Source organism: Ostrinia furnacalis, unplaced genomic scaffold (genome assembly GCF_004193835.3).
Source record: "Ostrinia furnacalis isolate ACB-3 unplaced genomic scaffold, ASM419383v2 OfSCF1126, whole genome shotgun sequence".
NCBI lineage: Eukaryota > Metazoa > Arthropoda > Insecta > Lepidoptera > Crambidae > Ostrinia > Ostrinia furnacalis.
This window is the reverse complement of record NW_021131365.1, coordinates 307842-329512: the sequence shown is the minus strand read 5'-3', so window position 1 is coordinate 329512 and position 21671 is coordinate 307842. Positions and strand designations below refer to the sequence as shown.

Below are 21671 nucleotides of genomic sequence, written 5' to 3'. Positions count from 1 at the left end.
ATCAAGATTCACTCGCTCTACAATCTCAACTCAACACCGTTTCACCTCTTGCAATTAGACTCACCTCCTATCGCATTTAAGACTCTATGACATCACATTAAGGTGTATCTCCTTTGTATATTTCCTGGCAATTTAAACTATGAGTGGTCAACGTGACCTCTGTTTGGACACGGTGAGTGTACAGACCTCAACTTTAACATTTTTGTTGAAAAATCGTCCTTATCACAAGTGCATAAGGCGACAGTGTTGTGGTTGTGAGGTTTTCTGAACATACGGTAATCGTGATGATGATACAACGGCGCGGTCACGTCTCCTCACCTTTGACATTCGATTTTTGAAAAAAGAACACAAATTCCAGTGGCTGTGATTGGTTTTTGAAAGCCTTGAAGATGGTCAACCCTCGATTATCGATGGGTGTTAAATAATTTTAGATGATGTCAATTGTTGGGGCAAACGTAGGTATAATATTCAGCTTTATTTTATTAATTAATTTTTCTTTATTAACCAAGAATGAAGAACTATGTCTACTCAATAGTCGGTTTTATCTACGCACTTAGAAGCAAAGCGATTTAGAATTTGATAGAATAATATAGTTTTATTTTTTACAGTTTTTTTTTACAGAAAATAATATCAAATTTTGACAGAGCTCATAGCTTTTTGATAAGTTTTATAGAATTACTAATGACTAAAGACACATGACATTCGCTTAATGAGATTCACGAACTCAGGTCATTAAAAATAAACAAGAAAAGTCTCTTCATTGACCATTTCTAGAAAATAATATCGCAACTAATTTTCATAACAATGCAGACATATTAAGACGTCGTGTTACAGTTATCCCTTGATTATAATCTACGGCTCTAATACCCTGGGAAATAATCGCAAATAATATAAATAGTCCTGGCGTAATAAGCCGATGACATTTTCATTTCCTACGTCAAATATCGCGTCTTCACCCTCTTTTATTTGGCGATCCCGGATAAATATGATGTCATTACAACGCTTAGTTAATAGATCGGGATATATCTAAATGCATATTATAATACTATGTATTTATGCTAACAAATATACGTTATTGATAAACTAACATGTTTGATAATAATTTTCAACTCCATTCCTACATGTGTTTTTTAATGATAAAATTGACTCTACATTGTTTTGTCATGATTTCGCAGATAAGTTATGATAGATATTGACGAATTAACTTTGTGTGAAGTAAAATTATATTGAGATAGCAGCTCAATTAATATAGCTTTTAATTTGTAAGTATCTTTAAACAAGGTCGACGTCTATTTACATGGAGCTTATACTCTATCGTATCAATAGTCAACTGAAACTCTATCCGTAACTTTTCCCATGGCATCCCTGCTACAGCTACCTTTTTAACACTTTCATCTCAGTGAGACGTTGAAAAAGTGCGGGCATTTATTTGAATATCGGTCTAAGTGACCGTCCGCCCTGGGGAGTGGACGGTTGACTAACCCCCAACGGTTCAAATGTCCGCCTTTAAAGAAAACTTGGGACCCTAGCGAGGGTGTGAACTCTTTGTGAACAACTTTGTGTTCCGTAACTGACTGTAATAGGATCTGAGGAATTCCAAGGAATGGATAAAAATGATGACTTTTCGCGTCTCATTCAAGGGTTTTAAATAACTACAAACGCTCTTACTGCTTAAGATTTTTACATTCACAAACTAAATCTGAACATCTCTTGCGCTATTTAAAGTCGGAGTCTTCAATGGCGTCTCGTTCTCTCACAAAATATAATAAAGATATCCCGTTTAATAAGTACTTATAACCCTCAATTGGGGATATTGTCAAAATTATTGAAAACCACATTGTTGTCGACCATTAATATCCCCATAACTGAAGTGGCTGACGGAACCACTTGAACTACACAATGAGACATGTCATATTTGTCACTTGAAAAAATAAAAAGATATTTTGCTCCCCACTGGGTAAAAGTTTAACGATTTTCTTGAGAAATAATGTCTAGTGGTTCTTGAACTAATTAAATATGAAAAGAAGACTAGGACTGTGTTAAAAATTCTCAAGCGGTAGGAAGAAACTTTTTGTAATTTTCAAAATCTTGTCCTAAATAATAATATTGATTATTTGTTTACAACACTGTATCTGAGGTATTAACTCCTATTACAATCACCACAACAGTTTTATCCCCAACAATAAAACCAACGTTTAGACATTTGACTATTCAAGCAGAAAACACCGAGAAGTTCCCATAGCGGTCTTAGCTACCGACACAAAGTTTAACAGTAAGATTATAGACCCCAGCATTAGAGGGTTGAAAGGTGACGAACTTTATTTCATCATGTGCCGATTGACAATTTAACCATTGAGGTCGGATACCCATTGATATTTTTAATCTGTTGCTCCTGTATTGAGTGAGATAATCTGTGTTGAATGCATTTAAGTGCTGCTGCGGTACTTTGAAGATGGGAATTTTTGCTAACGAGGTCGCTTCTTTGTGTGGTAGAAACATTATCACATTTTTATTGTGACAAACTAATATTTCGCTACTGATGCTTACTTAGGCACTAGATATTTATGTACCTACCAAACTTTTGTCAATCTCGCTAGGCTTAGGGTAAAAAAGGGTAAAAAATTATTATAGTTTAAAGAATGAATCTACTCAAATGTACTTAGCAATCTGACACTCATTTGTATTTAGCCATCGCCGCCTGTCATGCCACACGTACGGTACATGAGCACTCGTCAGTCCCCTGGGAGAGCTAATTTTCGTGCCCTGGCGCAACTCAATTTGGCCCGGACACATTAACCGTAACTACTGCGACACAGCCGAACTGGCCGCCTTTTTACGACCATACTTCGATTCCGGCTTTTTTCCCGGGACTCCTATTTCAATTTGCAAGAAAATTCTTTTTGTATTTTCCCAGCCAGCGACTTCGGCTTGTCATTCCCCTGTCATAAGATCCAGTTTGGTGTGCCGAAATTTCGCATTTACGTCTTCTAGCTGTCCGCGCTCACCAATCATAGTTGACCAATGCGGAACATGCAGCTTGTTGGAAATGAGACTGCAGTGGCTTGATTTTGGGGCTATTTTCGAACGCACTCATTTGAGGCGAGTTCGTTAGGGGTCAAGGCGTTAGTAGCGTATTGTGGATTCGATTCCCAGGTGTACGGGGCGTCGGGGCACGTACGCGGACACTTAAAGACAGCCACTTCTAAGATGAAGGGAGGTCCGTCATATAAATTGGACAGGACGCGAGTTGTGGAGTAAGCTTTTTGGGTAACAAATATTCATTACCTGTATCAACATACCCTAAGTTGCGTCTGGAAAAATAAACAAAGAAAGAAAGAAAGAAAATAATTTTATTTTGACAAAAACAGATTCAGGCAACAAACACATTTTGGATTCCTAAATGATTATACCTCACTAAGTATAGGTACGCATTATTTTTAATTTTATAGGTAAGGGATAATTAGATAAAGCTAAAATTAGATATATCAGTGGTTAACTTAATGTTCTTGCGTGAAAAAGCTAGACCCAAAAGAAAGATTCTGTTCAACGTCCAAAGAAAACAGACCATCGTCACGTTCCTGAAAATCCGATAGCACTCATCGTCCCAACCTGGCACGGAGGACAGGGGACTTATCCATTTGGGTGTAAAAGTCCAGAATGCCTCATAAAAACCATTACGCCCGGTTCTGGAATCGAAAAACGGAATCTGAACCCCGTTTTGTTGGAACAGTTTTAATCCGGATGCTTTTTAACACTTTTTCCGATTTTAAGATATCTTTGCGGAGAGTTTTCTGGTTTTAATGGTTGGCGTGACTACACGTTCAACTACCTCGCTTGCATTAATTGATCTAATGATTTCGTACTTTTAGTATCTATAGAAAGAAAAAAAGATATAATTTACCTTGTCTAGGTATTATTTCGATACTCGAGATAATTATGCATGATCGGTCTCATAAAAAACGAATCAAACAAAATACTTAAAGCGACACAATGACTATTTAGTACTAAAATACGAAGCACAAATTTATTTTTACATGCTTTAGTAATAACTACTGGACATAATAAGTAATAAGAACAATCGTAGTATTGTGCAGGGGAGTACATAAATCGTTTAATACGTCACAAAGCCCGTCATCGCCCGTCGTTTATCACCGTGGCGGTGGACGTGTTAACGAGGGGTAGCGGTGTCACATTAGCTTCATTAGTATTTATTATTAGTTATTACAGAAGATAGTATTAAAAGGGAAAGAAACATATATTCCAAAAGGAAATCGGTAGCTTAATAATTTGAAAACTTTTTCTACAAAAAAAAAACAGGATAAAAATAATAGGTCTCTATCATTTTATTTTAGAAACAGGAATATTTTATTAAGTAAGATGAAAAGAGGGGCAAAAATATATTTTTAAAGTAGGAATTATCATCCAGCCAATCAATTTAAAAATCTGTTAAATGCATCTTGGGCGAGTCATATTTGCGACTGATGCAAAAATACAATTAGTCCCGAACTTAATTGATATTTCAGCAATGTACTTCAAATCAAATTAATACGACAACGTCCAAAATAATGCACCCCAAAATGATCAGGTTACATTGTCCCGGGGCCACCCTCTAAACTTATTTTTTAAACAATCAAACAAGAGGCGGGTCTTGCCCAAACTGACCGAGCTGACCCCTTGTAAACGTTAAATCAAGTACAATACTATTTTAACTGCAATCAGCAACTCCAATCTTATTTATAGAAGGGTTTTCTTTATTTTTCAAGAGTTATTAGTCCCCGAGCTGTAGTTACATACGATAAGAACTTAGGTTCTATAAGACCGGCTTTAAAAACCTTTTTAAAGCAGTAACGTAGTCCGTAATACACCATAGATCTGATAGATAAGTCTATCATATTGTATTAGTATGTACGTGCATTTTATGAATGATTCGTAGACTGTTGTGAGGTACCAATCTTATTCAGTTTCTAAAATAAATGTAGATTTATGCCGGATCTGAATTTTTAAACGGATAAAGTAAGATGGTGGACGTGATGGAATTCAATGGCTACTTTGAAACTTAACTACTTACTAATTCTGCGTTTATATTTATTCGATAAGACCTAGAAAATTAAATATTCTTTATGTAATTGTGTAAATTGTATCTCTAGTGCTTAAAAAACAACCATAATAAATATCTAGACAGTCTAATTTGATAGAATAAGAGGACTTAATAAAAATATAACTTTTATGTAATAAGTATTGAGGTACAATGAACCTCAAAGTTTTTAATTTTAAAAAATAAGCATGATGAATCTTGAAAGCAGTTCATTTAAAAAATCGAAACCTTTTTGGTCAGCGTCGTAAACCTGGCTGTTTTCTGCAATCTTTTTCTTTTTCTCAAACGAGAGCACATAGAAAACGCATAAACAAAAGAATAAAACGTTCCATTTTCGAATGGCCTTACTCAGGTGTCCATAAAGCTGGCCTCGCGAGACATCGTAAACCGGGACATCATCGGATCGCTTACGCTGCGGACTGACGACCCTAGTAGTAAACTTGATAAGCTGCTGAAGTCTCGATCGTACTATTAAATTGCTGAGAAAAACTATCGTGTTAAAGCGACCTTAGTACCTACTACCGAATGGGTTGTCAAAAACGCTAAGCAGTATGCTCACGTGACATTGTCAAATGTGGAAACACAATAACCACAGAGGAAAAGAAGAAGAAATATGACATGAAATTAATAGAAATATGACATGATTTTTTTTAAATACATAAATCAAATCAAATGAAAAAATTTAATGAAATATGACATGAAATTAAAATAATCCTTGTTCAGTTTTGGCCAAAGGTACTTACTTATGTACGTCAAATTGTGTCTAAATAAGGGGCTCTGTCTGCTTCTTTATTTTTTGGACCCTACCTGCGCTTTGAGACATTTGCCTACATAAAAACAGACCTAAACATGGTATCTACTCAATTTTTTAACTTGACTTTCATGTTTAGTCTTTTATAAATAATGATCTATCAGGAGACAAAAAATTAAAAAAGGTCAATGAAAACAGTACCAACTATAGTCACTGACAGAGTTAAAAGTTATTCGGACACAAAAAACCGTTCAACCACATTTCCAACGCACAATTTTTCCCACAAATCGAGTGTGACTATACCTGATCCATTTCGTATGTAAATGCGTCGGTAAAACACAGGCTCATTAGTGCCCGCCAGTGGGAGGGCAGGGGGAGTGTCTGCCCGGCCCGCCCAGAAACAGGTGTGGGAAAAAATATGTCTCTACCCACCATTTTATTGTGGAGTTACGAATATTTTTGGTGGAAAAAATGGAAACATATTTTTGTTTGGGTTGGCTTATTTTAATTAGTCTGGTAGGTATGTGTAGAATACACTACGTTGTGTAAAGAGAAAAATTATCTACAGAAAAGACGGGTCTTCTAAAACTTTGCTTCAAGATCATAATAAATTAGTTTCTAAACAAAAATTACAGTATTTTATTCGTTGAAAAATGGCGCTTCAAAAGATACATGTCTCGTAGATCGTACTTTAGTAGCTCTACATGTATTTGTTACAAACGTATTTGTAACGTGTACGTAGTTTCTTAGTTCAACAAACCGAATAGTTCTCGACTCCAATCGCATAATTAAAAGATTTTAATATTTTTTGGTCAAGAACCCACAAAACTAACAAACTCTTTTGTCCACAGCATCCTCGAGCTCCGAAAAGAGAAAAGTAGAGACGCAGCGCGCTCTAGACGTGGCAAGGAGAACTACGAGTTCTATGAACTGGCGAAGATGCTGCCACTCCCTGCTGCCATCACCAGCCAGCTGGATAAGGCCTCCATCATCAGGCTGACGATCAGCTACCTCAAACTACGGGACTTCTCAGGGCATGGGGACCCGCCATGGAGTCGAGACCCGCCTCCGACTAGCAAGGCTTTGAAAGGTAATTATTGTAAGTTGCAAATGGCTAAGGTGCGTAATACTTATTATAACGAAGCTCAAAGCTTCAAGAAACCAATCAAAAACTTCCATAAAATTAAAATCAAAAGAAGCTTTTGATCGGTTTTTAGATTTTTATAAATCACAGGACAGATAGATATCCATGACTGATATAGCTAAATATTGAATAGGTTTTGAGCGTTGTTTTAAAATTACATACATACTCGTAGGTACTAACATTAGAAGATAAATTACTTTTGGGAATTATACTGCCGCACAATTTATAAACGCAGTAAGTACCACTTACTGCATTTATGGTTGTTTTGAATATTCTGAATCCTGACATCGCGATCTATAAGAATCAAAGACCCGTTTTTTTCTATCTATCTTAGAACGGAAGATACATGTTATCATAAACGCAGTAAAGAGCAGATTGTAGGTTTCTTCACATACTATGTTAGCAGTAAGAGCACATAGTAACTTAATATTAGGTGAATACTCGCGCTTACTTAATTTGCTACACAGTAATAGTGCAGTATGTGCCAATTACATCATTCTTATTATGTTTCTACAATTGTTAAGTTCACCTTGCACATAGTATATGTGCAGTAATTCCACTTAAACACACACTGATATTATGTTTCCATAGGAAAAACAGATGACTTGTACTTAATATTAATGCAGTAATTACAATTATACTGCGTACATACTAAGGATTGTCAGAGTGCTGCCTAGGTGTTAACATGTTATGAACGCAGTGGCTGACTCTTACGTTATTGGAAGAAGTTGAAAACCTGTCCAAATGACAAATCTAGCCGAAGACCCAAGAGCTAGATTGACCCGACACTATACCGAAGATATCCCGGACGTGTCTGTACGAGATTAGAATGGCTCTCAAACAGCTGAAAAACAACTGAGCTTCTGAAATCAGGCGGAACGCCGGTACTAAAGGCTCTTTAGAAGCTATTCGATTCCGTCATCCTTGAGGGAAAAACGCCTACGGCATGGCACAGAAGTGTGGTGATACTCTTCTTCAAAAAAGGCAACAAAACCTTGTTGAAGAATTTATTTTATACCCATCTCACTTCTGATTCTGTTTTTGAGAGTCATCATGAATGGTTTTACGCGACATCTAGCCTCCCGAACAAATCGGTTTCCGATAAGGCTTTAGTACGATAGACCACATTTATTTATCTATGGCAGAAAACTGAGGAGAATAATCAGCAACTTTGTCTGGCATTTGTGGTCTATGAGAAAGACTTCTCTCTTCAAGCTACAGTCTCTCCAACGGTGCCAAATTTACTATAGATATAATCGTTGAAGGGCTTGTACGAATAGGCCACAATGTCAGTCCGTCTCCGGGATTAGGACTTCAGTTGCAGCGAGGGGTCAGACAGGGAGATGTCATTTTTCTAAAACTGTTCACTACCACTCTGGAAGATGTTTTCAAGCTTCTGGACTGGAGCGGATTGGGCATAAATATCATCAGCGAGTAGGTACATCACCCATCTTTGATTCGCGGACGATATCGTAGTCATGGCTGAGAACGTGGAGGATCTAAGCTCAATCCTCGATTGCCTCAATAGAGCCTCTCAACAAATGGGTCTTTAATGGACAAGACAAAAATCATGTCAAATGCCGTGCTGTACCCACTCCTCTGAAGGTTGGAGACACTATAAGTTGTCTGATGGCCGCTGGGGCAGGAAAGTTCTTGAGTGGCGACCATGAGCTGGAAGACGCAGCTTGGGCAAGCCTCACACTAGGTGGACCGATGATCTGGTGAAGGTCGCGTCAGGTGCCTGTATGCGAGCGGCACAGGACCGGTCTTTGTGGAAATCCTTGGGGGAGGCCGTTGTCCAGCAGTGGACGTCTTTCGGCTGAAACGAACGACCGAGTCTTTATTTTATTAGATTGGTATATTTAAGATCTAAAAGTGGGTGCCATATTTTAATTTTTGATTGAATAACAAGCGATCTCAGCAATTATTTTGTAATACTTGTTTCATTTACCCCTTGGTCATTTGGGAAAGTTCAACATGAAAGCGTTATTGGCTTATGATAAGCGCAGTATAATTGTATTATTACTGCGCATTTAAAGTTTTGATAAATTATTTTGATTCACACTCCCACTCATAAATGCAGTAAGTTGTAAAGATACGGCGCATATATTACGTTGTAAGAACTAAAATTTAAATCAATCATTTAACACATGTACCGTAAGTAACGAAAACTACTGATAAACGCAGTAAGGAACAATCATACTGCATTCATGGGTAGTAAGTATCGAACGAAAACTTAGTTAATCCATAACATAAACAGTTTTTTAATAATTTTAAATACAAAATATTAATTAAAATACAAAAACCTCATATCAAAATAAACTTTGAGTTTAGCTCTATAAGCCCATATATTTTTTTTTTACAAATATTTGCGTAACTAATTGTAGACACCCCAAAATAAAATTTCAACTTTGATCGTGTTTTTCTCGAAACTGTTCACGTGTTACTTACTGCGTTTATAAATTGTGCGGCAGTATAGGCAGCAAATATGTACTTACTAGTTTAACTATGCAAAATAACTGACTAGGTTTAAAAAGAGATATAGAAAAATGAGATTAAGATCTTGAAAATGGTTCACCTTTTACTTATAATTTTAGGATAATACATGGTCTTCATAAATAGGCACAACAAATGAAGTGCCTCCCCGCCCAGTGGTTCGCGCCCGCGTAAAACTATGCAAAATGACTGACTAGGTTTAAAATAACCGGGAGGGTCGGGCAATCTGATTTGCCTTCGTCATGTCATTGTCGGTGGTAACCTCGTTAGCCCCCCATAGGTACTGTCGGCAAAACAAATAATTTTACATTCTGCCGTCGGCGTTTGTTTTGGGAATTTTAAATATTAAGTCCAATTTATGCCAAATTACATCCTTTGAAAAACTACCAATTAAACTGTACACAGCAGCATAATTTTTGAAGTTAACGATTTAACTCTACATGGTCTTGGCAGTATAGATTTTTAACTATGGTTAACATTACCAAATAAAATAACAGGGATTTTTAAATGTGCGTACTTAATGCTTTATGATTTGTGATCACAGTGTGATGCTTTGTAAAAAAGCTTCCTAAATGTACAAAAGCTTGTAAAACAAACTAAAGGTATTTTTTATCGCAGAAAACATAATTTGAAGTATTAAACAGTATTAATTAATGACTCATTACTATATTATTGTAGTTTTTTCTACTATTTTTGTGTTCTATAACTCAGTATTTATGTCATAATCAATATTACTACAGTCAATTACATTGGTCACCAGTTTGTTAGTACGTACCTAATACCAACTAATCATCTAGCGACTTGTCAGCTTGTCACTCCAGTTGTCAGCGCCAGTCGTCCATCATTCAATTACACGTGCATTATACGCGTAACTACGGTTAATTTGATGCCTATAGAGCTGGTATTTGTGCGAATTTACGTTATACTGAAGTCGATTAGTTCTCCTTTTTAGGTTCAGACATAATTTATGTCTTAATTTAGTTTTAAAACTAGTTTTTAGCAGACTTGCCATTGAATATGGGCACTTTTCCTGACTCTAAAATTTCTCACTTAGACATTTTTGTTTAGTGGGTTCTGTCTATGTTTATGGAACAATACCGAATCGATAATTGAATTTCGTAAGAAACCGAACAAGTTGTTGTAATTTCGAATTTAACGGATAATGATTGAAAAATTGGTGCAATAATCGATCAATAACGGTAGTAGAATAGTGGCAACCATGAAGAAAGATATTCATAATAATTTGAGTAAAGTAATTGGACGTAGTAAAACCGCAGTTCTTAGCTAAAGAAGGACACCTTATTGCGTTCTATGGTTTTGCTAATAATGTTAATTTGGCAACCTAAAGCCTAATTCACACTAGTCTACTTGTAAATTGTACTGGACCAAAGAGCGAACGGTTTTTTGGCCAGTAGCGAATAGTTTAGTAACTAAAAGCGAGTTACTTTACTAAATAACTAGACTTGACAAGGCTTAAGGCACAGTGGTAATGCCAATTAAACCGCGCAGCCAAATCGTCAAACGAACCCCGCCACAATTTGAATACACTAACCAAGTCACGTTCACCAAATAAGCAGTACTAACAAGCGGTATATCGCTTGCACTGATTGTTAATTGATTAGATTAAAAATTTTGGCCCAAATCGCGGCGTATTGATATAAGGGGTCTACCCCACTGAATTAATTAAGTATTTTTAATACCGACGGTGTCTTTTACAATTTGTGTGTTGACAAGCCTTGGGCTTATCTTGTCATTTGCATTCTTATTTGAGTTTTTAAGTAGGTAGTGTGTTGTATTCAAGGCCATAGCCATGCCTAATGCCTAAGCTACATAAAACAAAAAAAAAACGTTGTCAAATGCTTTTAGTCAAAACAAGCTAGTTGTTTATACGAACATTTGACAAAAATGACGTAATTTTAAAGGGAATTTCCTCTCAAATCTTTATTGCTTACGTGAGTATATTGGAAACTCGAAATTTTGTCTCCCCAAACATTTGGAGACACTTTTAACGCCCCTAACTCGTGTCTTATAGTCTCAAATATTTTTATTTGAATGCATGTAGGTGGGCTTGAAAATTGAGTTAAAATGACAGTGGCATACGTAGTGATTCGCCCCGTGGTCGCATTAAGCGCGTTAGGGGCCAAAATTGGATTTGTACTGGGGTGTTTTATTGGTACACTTGTTACGAATTTAGGCACAGTGTGCTTTAAAAAGCTGCAATGTTTTTGAGGCCGCAATAAATTGCGGCAATAAACTAAAGTTTATTTAGTGGTTTTACTTTTTATTAAAAATACGGTACGAGAAACAAATACCTTTCTGATCAGAAAAAACATAGATCTAATTACAAACTATCATATAAATTGAAATTGAATTTAGTGCAGTTGGCCAGGACGACAGACGTACTTTTTATATCAAATATGTTAAATTTAATAGAAACTACGCCATGTTTGTGCAATTATGATTATGAGATAACCAGTAGACTCTCTACAGCAAATCTATAAAAAAAAAAACACTTAAAATACTTGATCAAAACTACAGAATTCCACAAACCTGAAATTGCCATTATGTAAAACAAAATAGACCTGCCTCCACAATCAAGCTCGTACATAAATCTATGGCATTAGCATAACCAATAATGAAGCACATGTGGCATGTTGACTCACTAAAACAAACGTTTGCATTTTTCCCGATAGGTAATATTTATTTGACGTATTGCGGCGGATCAGGGTCCCCAAGGCACATTTATTTGCGTACACGCCTCACTAGACAGTGTTTGTGATTTGTGTAAAAAATGCTGGTCTTTTTTCCCGAGTGAAGTGATTTTGTCTCACTGGGGTTGTTTTTTTTTTTACCGTTTGGACGTTACAGATAACAATAATAACGTGTTATTGTTTAAGTATCTCTTAATTACTTCTCTAAAAACAAAACAACTTATTTCAAATTAGCTTTTAAGTTATAAAATACCTAGAGCTTTTTCATGCAGGAACCCACGCAAATCTTCTTTTGAAGGTTAATTTTAAGGTTATTCTGAAACACAAAAGTTTTGTTTTGGAAGACTTTAACAGTCTACAATGGCTATTTGCATTCATAATCTATTATTACAAGTAGTATGATCTAGATTTTAGTCGTTTCTTGAACTATCAGATAGGTAATAATAATATAGTCGGTTTAAGGAACTCTACCGTCGTGACAGTAACTTTTAATACCTGCTACATACTACTTTATTAAGTCACGGGGTGATAAATTACTCGGCCATCCTAATTAGCACCTTGCTAAGTAAACTGTTATTAACGAAAACAAAACCAAAATAAATAAACGCTGATAATATTTCACAGGAACCGCTGTACGAAACGCAATATTTCTCAATACTATACACGGAGACAAGGCAGATAAATTCGACAAATTAACTTCGGGGTAAACACATGTTTCGTTCCCCATATTGCCGTGTGGTGGCAGCACCGTTGATTTATGGCAGAAGGGCGTAGGATATCGCGGCGAGCGGACGTATGTGATTTTAACCGGTTATCAGATTCGATGTTAATGTTTTATGAGGTGTTTTGAGTTATGCGTTTTTGTCGATAACTCTTTTAGGGTAACGGAGAGGTTTATTCAGTGAGGGCTCTCATTGAGAGTTTACTTTAAAATTTAGTACAAAGTTAAATACATTATGGTTATTTTAACTCTTTAAATTAGCATGTATACCTTACTTATTAATATCTCTCGTATTGATTACCCATCTTTAAATAATGTTTTCAAAATTAGGTAAATACAAAGAAAGAAACCTGTTCATTTGACAAAAATTGTATTATTTCAACAATCAAATCAAATCAATCAAAAATATTTATTCAGTTTAATCACTCTCATAACTTGTTAATTAACCCTTAAATGCATTAGTCACGTTCTACTTGACCACACCAAAATATTGCGCTCCAAATACTTAGTCGAAACGTAGAGCCGAAACTAAAAACAAAACATTCCTTTGACCGGTCCAAGTTAGTGTTATAATTCACGTTCCTTAATACGAGGCCACCGTAAATCATAGCGCGGCACATCTGCCGCGAAATAGAAAAATAACAATAAATAAAGGGAAAATACGTCCCGGCGACACAGCCCAGCGAAATATTGGAGGTAATGTGTTAGGATCCTTCGCTTGTGTCCGCTTTTATTTTGACAATTTTGTTTTGGAATGTATAGGTAATAAGTATGGCTACGTGTGACACTAACTCGTGTGTGACTGAAAAAATATTGCAATTAATTTCTAGAACTCTACAATAATTATAAGTCGTCTAGTTATTTTGAGCACTTATTCATACCTCATTAAATTAGAATGAATAACAAATGGGTAATGAGCATAAGCCTTTTATAAGCAAAAAGCCAAAGATACCAAGTATACTCTCATTTTAAAAATAACTCATGATTTATTTACATCTAAAGCCGTGTGAACGTGTTTTATAAGTACCATAACATTGTCATCATAAAAGGTGTAGCCAATAACTATAGTTTACTACCCCTGCAAATGAAAGTTACATTTCCATAATGCCTTATTAAGAAGACCTATCCCGCTGTATTTTTCTTTCTCCGTTTAATATGTATAGACGTTCCTTAGAAAATTCCCTATCCCTTAATACTGTTCCCGGAATTCCTGTCTCGACTCAATGCTAACCCTTCCGCTAATCCTGGCTATAATGAACTGGGCGCGTGACCCTGGGGTACAGAAGACCACAATTCAAGTTAAACACCTTATATGTTTGTGATAGGGACGATTTTGCTACAAAAATGTTCAGTCTGATATGCTGTCGTCTGTACATATTAAATACTGCTCGCTCAGCTCTCGCCCCTTGCAAGACGGTAAACGAAAAAGAATTTCATTGATGTCGGATTGTCACGTAACTAAGTCACAATGATTAGTGAGCTATACAGAATGTTGATTTCATTATGTAAGGTATCAGAAAGTACGGACTTATTGCACTCATTGATGCTTATAGTTTGTTAACCCAACATAATTAATAACTACTCATCTCGGTAGTGATTTGCTCTCACAAATCTGGTTGACTGCACAAATAGCGTGTTAAAATATTATTGCATAATTAATCAAAGTATTTTTAAAAAACTATAACTGTCTGCGACTTCATTACGCGCGTTTATGCAAAAATCATCGAAACAAATTAAGCATTCACGTGCAAATTACTGCAGCTCGTTATGCCGCACTACAAAGACTCACCTCAACAAAAAGCGTTTATTTTCAATCTATACCAGCCGGGCCATTTTTGTATGTTCCCTTCAGCCGGTGCATCACAATCATCGCCCTGCGCCATTCTATATTGACAGTACGTGTCCCGAATGTGGGATCGTTTTCCGGGATTTTGTAGCTATTTTTATTTGGCATCGATCGTTTGGACGGGTCGAGTGGACCCCGCGAGCGGTGAAGGGTTGCCCGACCGTGTAATTGGCCAGTTACAATTCATTACTGTTTCGGTGTCGTGATTTTTCGGTATTTCTCACTTAATGGACTCAGGCTGCGGGGGTTATGCGAAGTCTGTCCGAAATGCAGCGTAACTACTACCACTGTTTTCTTTTTTTTTTGTGAGTTTCTATTATCTGCCTTTGTTTTGGCTTTAAAATTGACACTGTACCTAGTTATATTGATTTTATTAAGTTAGTTTCTTTTAGTTTAATCAATAAACAAAACTTTTTTCAAGGCACTAATACACTTCCTAATTATAGCTTTGCCCCACCACTTCGGGATAACATATAGGCTTAGGTATACTTTTTTAAACAATGGTATTAATGGTGCTGCTGCAGAGCGTTTGTAGCGCGTTGGCATCACTTCTGTAGTGCGTTTGCAAATGCAACTAACGCGCGTTAGTAGCGGTGAAAGTCACCGTGGGCGAATGCCCTTATAGCTGAATTTATTAATCCAGTAGGTATGCGATGATAAGTAATAGCTGAATAATATTAATCAGACTGGCCACATAAGTGAGCTTCATCACAGTCTTCAAGTAAACTTTAGCCCCCAAAAATAACATGGTCCGCGTTGATTGCGCCCCCTGGGGGCGCCACTTGACCGGCTCCTAATGAAGAATTACCCTCCCGGTCTTGAGGGCAGACTCATTGCCACTTTTTCCCTCCTGTTCTTGAGGGACATTGCCACTTTTTTTAAGCCAAATTGCGGGCACTGTAGTGCCTTCGCTTGAATGGTTAAGCAGCTACTGAATAAGTGATTGCTGGGGTGTGTTATACAGGGTGTTAGGTAAATGGGTATATGAGCCGACACTAGCCCATGTTAACATGGTCATATAAATGGTATGGTGAAGTCAGAAATTTGATATCATCATTTTATTTTTTTAAATTTTCATACAAAATAAATTTTATAAAATCCGATTTGTATGAAAATTAAAATAATTAAAATGAAGATATCAAATTTCTGACTTCACCATACCATTTATATGCCCATGTTAACATGGGCTAGTGTCGGCTCATATACCCATTTACCTAACACCCTGTAGAGGCACCATTTTGGCAAGCGCTTCTTAAGCAGTGTTCTTTTGGGTTATTGACAAATTGTCACAAAAAGTTTTGTCACATTTTTGTAAGTTTTTTTTATTATTTTGTCTTAAACCTAAATAAGTGTCTCGTCAATTTGTAACGGGAAATATTTAGCCATGCTTTTCCCGAAGACGAAGCTTGGACTAGGGCGAGGTACTGGTAAACGACTCTAACCGATTTCTTCATAGAAAACTAAATCAAGAATTAATATATCCATTTATGTTCGCTTCTGCAAAAGTTGCGAGTATTTACAGTGCTTCAAATTCTGTGCTTTGTGTGTAAAACTTTTTTAAAATCAAAAGAATTTATACGCGCTTTGCGGATTTATCACTAGACATAACCATCCACATAAACTACAAAAAAGTAAAATCAAACGATCTAAAAATAGAAATGGCAATAAATACATTGATCACCAAAACAAACGCGTGTCCACCCTCTTTCGGCATTAGTGCGAGTTTTATTTAATTTCGCCCTGTGAAAACACCCCCGGTAAATGTTGGCACTGGCCGATGGACAAATACGGCCAAATTATTGCTTTCTTTACCTCTAAATACAGATATTCAGACTGCCCGCCGGACGTGTTTGGATATCACACCGAAGCTTATTGAAAACAAAATTTAATTTTTTTTTCAGTAAGAAGCACACCTGATTAAAATGTGTGGTTTTTAGGTAGGTTCATGGGTAAAAATAGAACAATTAGTAACCAATTAAACTAAGTATGTTAATATGGTGAGTGGGATCATTTTAATTTTTTTAATAGCTCATTCTATCATAATTTTATTTCAAGGAAGCTTTCGGGAGTTGCCGTAAAACTACTGACGTGAAAATATCTCGATATTTTCGCACTTAAGAGAGAGATCTTTGTTAAATTTGCCCGTTCTGTCTGGACCTTGCGTTCCGACTTTACAAGAACGTATTCAATTACTGTCGCGGTTGCTTTGGAACTTTTGGTAGAATAAAACTGTTTTATACATATAAGTATTACCAGAGAACCGCTCCGGCTTCGCACGGGTGTTATGTTTTATACACATAAACCTTCCTCTTGAATCTCTCTATTGCTGAAAACAGCAATGAAATCTGCAGCGTAATCTAAGAGAGCAGACAGCGGGAGCGAATTTGGTATTTTATACTATGTAGGAAGATAGTGTTAACCATTAAGAAGAAGAAGTTAAACAGTAGGTATGGTAACATATTTATTTTGCACATTCGGTGAAACAATGGCGCTGCATGGTGCGGTCATACTAGAGAACTATGAACAATCGGACTGTTACTTACTTTGTCTAGGGGTAATAAAGTTATATCGAATAGAAATCAATAGACATAGCGAACGTTACATTATTTAGAGAGACGGATCTTGTTTTACATCCAGAGCACGTATGGTTAACACTAGAAAGGCCGCCGTCCCATTTTTGTCCCACTCACGAGTTTGATCGTCTCTTACTTTTTTATTTTTCAACGAAAGTCCATGAAACTTTTTGACTTTTCCTGATTTATTGAATTTTATCATTTTTTAATGTTTTTGATGATATAACATTATTAGAAAAAAAATTAAAATCGGTTTTACCTAGAAGCGCCACTGGGTCATTTTTGTCCCACCTTGGTATTTGCAACAATAATTCGATGAAAACTCCTTGTTTCGAGGAAAAACGAGAATGGGGAGGTGAGGAACGTTTAGGTGACTCGTAACAATGCAGAAATGTAATTAAATTGTACTAGTTGTTGCCTGTGACTTCACCTAGTGAGAAATTAAGTTTATCATAGAAAGACCTAATTTCTTGACACTTATCGTTGTTATTTGACCAAATAACTGAATATTATTGTTCATTATAGACTATATTATGTTATTCTGAAATATTAACAATAAAACTGCAAAGTTTTATGAAGATCGGCTTAGTATTTTTTGCGTAAAAGAGTGAAAAAACAACAATCGATCTAACCATGAATCCACACTCACTTAGTTCAAGTTCAAGGCTTATATCCACCCATTCATCCTTCCTATCCGTTCATCGGTTCATCCATCCATCAATTCATCAATCTTTATTAACTTTTACATTTATAATTTAGTAGGAAGGTGACTTCAAGACATGGGCCAGTTCATACATTGTATGATTTGATACATTTTTAAAATGTGTGACTTATATATCTTTTTAAAATTAAACGTACATACTTTTCATTGTAACTGGTAAAAAACTTCACAGTGTGTGTACGGATAACAGAAAAATAACCATACCTATAGAAGTTCCTAAACATATAGTAGACCAGAGAGACAAAAAAACCATACAAAAAAACTTTGTGCAAAATGTGCACTATTATTTGTAAGATATTTATTATTTATTCAAAAAGAATAATGAATAGTTAAATTAGTAATTTCATAATTTTAATACAGTATAACACCATGTAATAAGTGACTATTTTTATATGAAACCAAAAATATCTGTCCTTTAATAATTCAAAATTAAAATTGAATACATTTATATTTTTAAAGAAATAAGTACATATTGATTTAACTGTATAGATAAACCATTTTTTAAGGATACTACAAATAGTTTTAACCATAATGTTCATGCCTGAAACTAAAAAATGTTACAAAATATATGCTGGGACAAAATTGACCCAGCGGCACTTTTAGGGGGGTCGTAATCTTCGGCACTTCTAGTGTTAACTTGCTGGTTGACATCTAGGGTGCTAGGCCAACAATACTTCAACAGCCAAACCGTGCAACCGTTAAATTAAAAGTAGCTCCAAACCAAATACGTCTGCGTTTTAATAAAGACGTCGACAAACTTTATTAAGTTACTAATGCCTCAACTAATTACCTCCGTAATGACGATCCGACTTAAGGGTGCAGTCACACTGTAACGAGAAAATTATACGACGACTTAGCGGCCTTAATAAAAATTTGTTCGTCGGAGTAAAACTAATGGTTTCGTTCGAGGAGCTAAGTATTATATTGTCTAGGGTACATTGTAATGGGGAAACATTAAAAGTTGTAGTTATGAAAGGGAGAAGGAATAAAATGACAGACACCTAACTACACTGGGCTTACTAAAATTGGAGCTAATTTTTTTAACTGGTGCTGCTTTTAGATATTTCTTTTCACCTGATGGTAAAGTCAGCATGAAAGCGAGCTTCACCCGAAACCCTCAACTTGAGAGAAACTGACTATCGTACTTACTCCCAACTGTTGAAACTCAAACAATATTGTTAGCATAGCATTGTAGCTAGCTAGACGGACTTAGGAACAAACTCCACCTAAAAAATATTTTACCCCCCAACCCCCCAATCCCAATACACAGCTAAATTAGTTTTAAAAATAATCATCGATTTTCTAATACCTAAGCTAAACTCATCGTCAAGAAAAAAGTTACCTAACTTCCTTCGACCTGACGTTTACCACAGCTTATAAAATAAAGTTCACATGACCGCAGATTTGGTACAGCTCGTATTTAACTCGCGAGATGGCGCGATACCGCGGGCGTGTTCCTTACGATTTAATTCAAGAACGCAGCTTTGATATGCCGACTGCGCCGGCGCATGTTAACCACGCTTTGAAAAGTTCGCGGATTTTATCAAAGGATGTACTTATAGCATTGTTTTTGATCATGTGTTTAAATGTGTGTGAACGGATCCTTGCCTTTTATTGTCTAACGGAAGTAACTTTAACAGTTTGGGTTTCAGTCAAAGCTATTTACGTATGTATTCTGATATTAAGTAAGATAAGTCGTATGTTTTATGAACAGGGATATGAATATAGAGCTACTTCGCTTTGCATGTCACAACTACAATAAGAACTTTTGGTTGTTTACTTTATGTCTATCATTTTCAAATTCTTGTGATAAGTGTAAGTAATACTAACTTGAATTTCGAGTAACTTCTGATCGATTCATTAAACGAAATGTCCTAAATAAATTAATTCTTACATTGGAAAGATTATTGTTTTTAAAAGTTTGCGTTTTAATAGGGCGACAACTAAGTATGACATTATTTTTATAGATTTATCGTCTTTAGTGCTGGTTCACAATTAGCGTGTGTTATAGTGCGAATATTTTAATTAATAGAGTCCGCAAAATTCGATATTTAGGCTGAGTTGCACCACCCAACTTTGACGGTACACCCACACAACCACACAACTATAACCGGTGTTTTTTATCCATACAAACGTCAAAAATCTGTCAAACTATGGAGTTTTTCAAAGTTAAAGTAAGATGGTGCAACCCAGCCTTAGATTAATTTGTTTCTACGCTTTCCATTGTTTCTATTCGAATTTCGAAAATGATGTAACGTTTTCCCAATCGAAAGTGACACTACATCATCAGATATGTCCATAATTCGGAGCGCAAGGACAGCTAACGATCGTGACGGGTAGTCGTGACGTCGGACATGCAAACAGACGTGGAACCACGAACGCAATGTTATTTACGATTTTATAACGCGATGAAACGCCGTCACGAAAATGTGACGTCATGAACACGAGCGACAGTCGCTAGTCGGTTGTTTTTGTAATTTAGGCAATCTGATTAAGGTTTAGATGTGGTCTATGATCTCGATTAAAAGTTGCGAATTTTATTGTATTTTTTCAAGTTTATGTGGAACATAATTCAATATAATGATTATGCTTTTATTTAAAAACTTACACATCCTATGAATTAAATTCATAACATAGTTAAAGATTTTGAACATACGAGTACTTATTTACATAACACCATCAAAATAAAAAAATGCCCTAAAATCTTTACTACCTAAATGCAATAGGTAGGTAGGTGTAATGAGACCAGACTCTCAATATCCGTCAAATGAAGCTAAGCTCCAGCTTGATCTAACATAAGTTTCATTGACTTCAGCATCAAGTAAAACAAACAATACTTATAGCTAGAGCCGATAGAAATGATTGCCTGACTAGATAACCTCATGAGTCTCTTTAGAATCTAAATTTTAAGATGTTTCATTATACCTACTTCCCAGTACAGGGATTTGTAATTTAAATGTTTCCATTACCACAGGCACAGAACGTGAACCCTGCTACCGGCTTCGATCCGTCATGCGATCGTATCGCGAGGAGTCGGGTTACGTGCGCGCACGCAGACTGCTTTATATGACGGCTAGCTACCCTCGGATTCGTATGAATGGGATGATTTAATGTCTTTATTGTCTTGTTGACTAAGAGACAGGCGTGAAAGCTTGTTTAAAAGTTTTGTCTGGTGTAAAATAAACATAATATCGATGATGAAGAACAAGCTCTAAAAGCTCAAATATGGTCATTTAAGAAAAGCATATAATTTTAGCAAGCATATAAATAAAAGAAAAAGTAAGAATTACTTATTCGGTTGTTATAAACTTCATTTTAGGATAAGGGATTTTGAGTTCAAACTCACAATAGTTTGCTTATAGAACGCCATAGTAACTAAGTATCTAGGTATTAGGTAATCTGTAACGACGCCAACCTTTCCACCGACATCTAGGGGTTTAGTTAAAGATCTCATTCAAGTAAAATGGAAAAATTTCCTTTAGGTAGGTACCAATAAGTGCGACTTATCCACTTCCATATTTTTACAAGTCCTGACGTCTACCGACATCGACACTCACACTATCATTGTGAGGATGTCTCTCTACTGCACCACGCGTCAGCTAATTTGCATTGA

At 36.0% G+C, this 21671-nt stretch overlaps 1 protein-coding gene across 2 annotated transcripts in view; it reads left to right on the top strand.

Moving 5' to 3' along the window:
- The window catches only part of trh (PAS domain-containing protein trachealess), a 53869-nt gene that overhangs the window by 12526 nt on the left and 19672 nt on the right, over positions 1 to 21671 (top strand). For both annotated transcript variants that reach the window (XM_028302433.1, XM_028302432.1), the window contains exon 2: positions 6698 to 6936. In XM_028302433.1, the coding sequence (XP_028158234.1) occupies positions 6698 to 6936 (239 nt within the window). The remainder of the gene's footprint in view (positions 1 to 6697; positions 6937 to 21671) is intronic.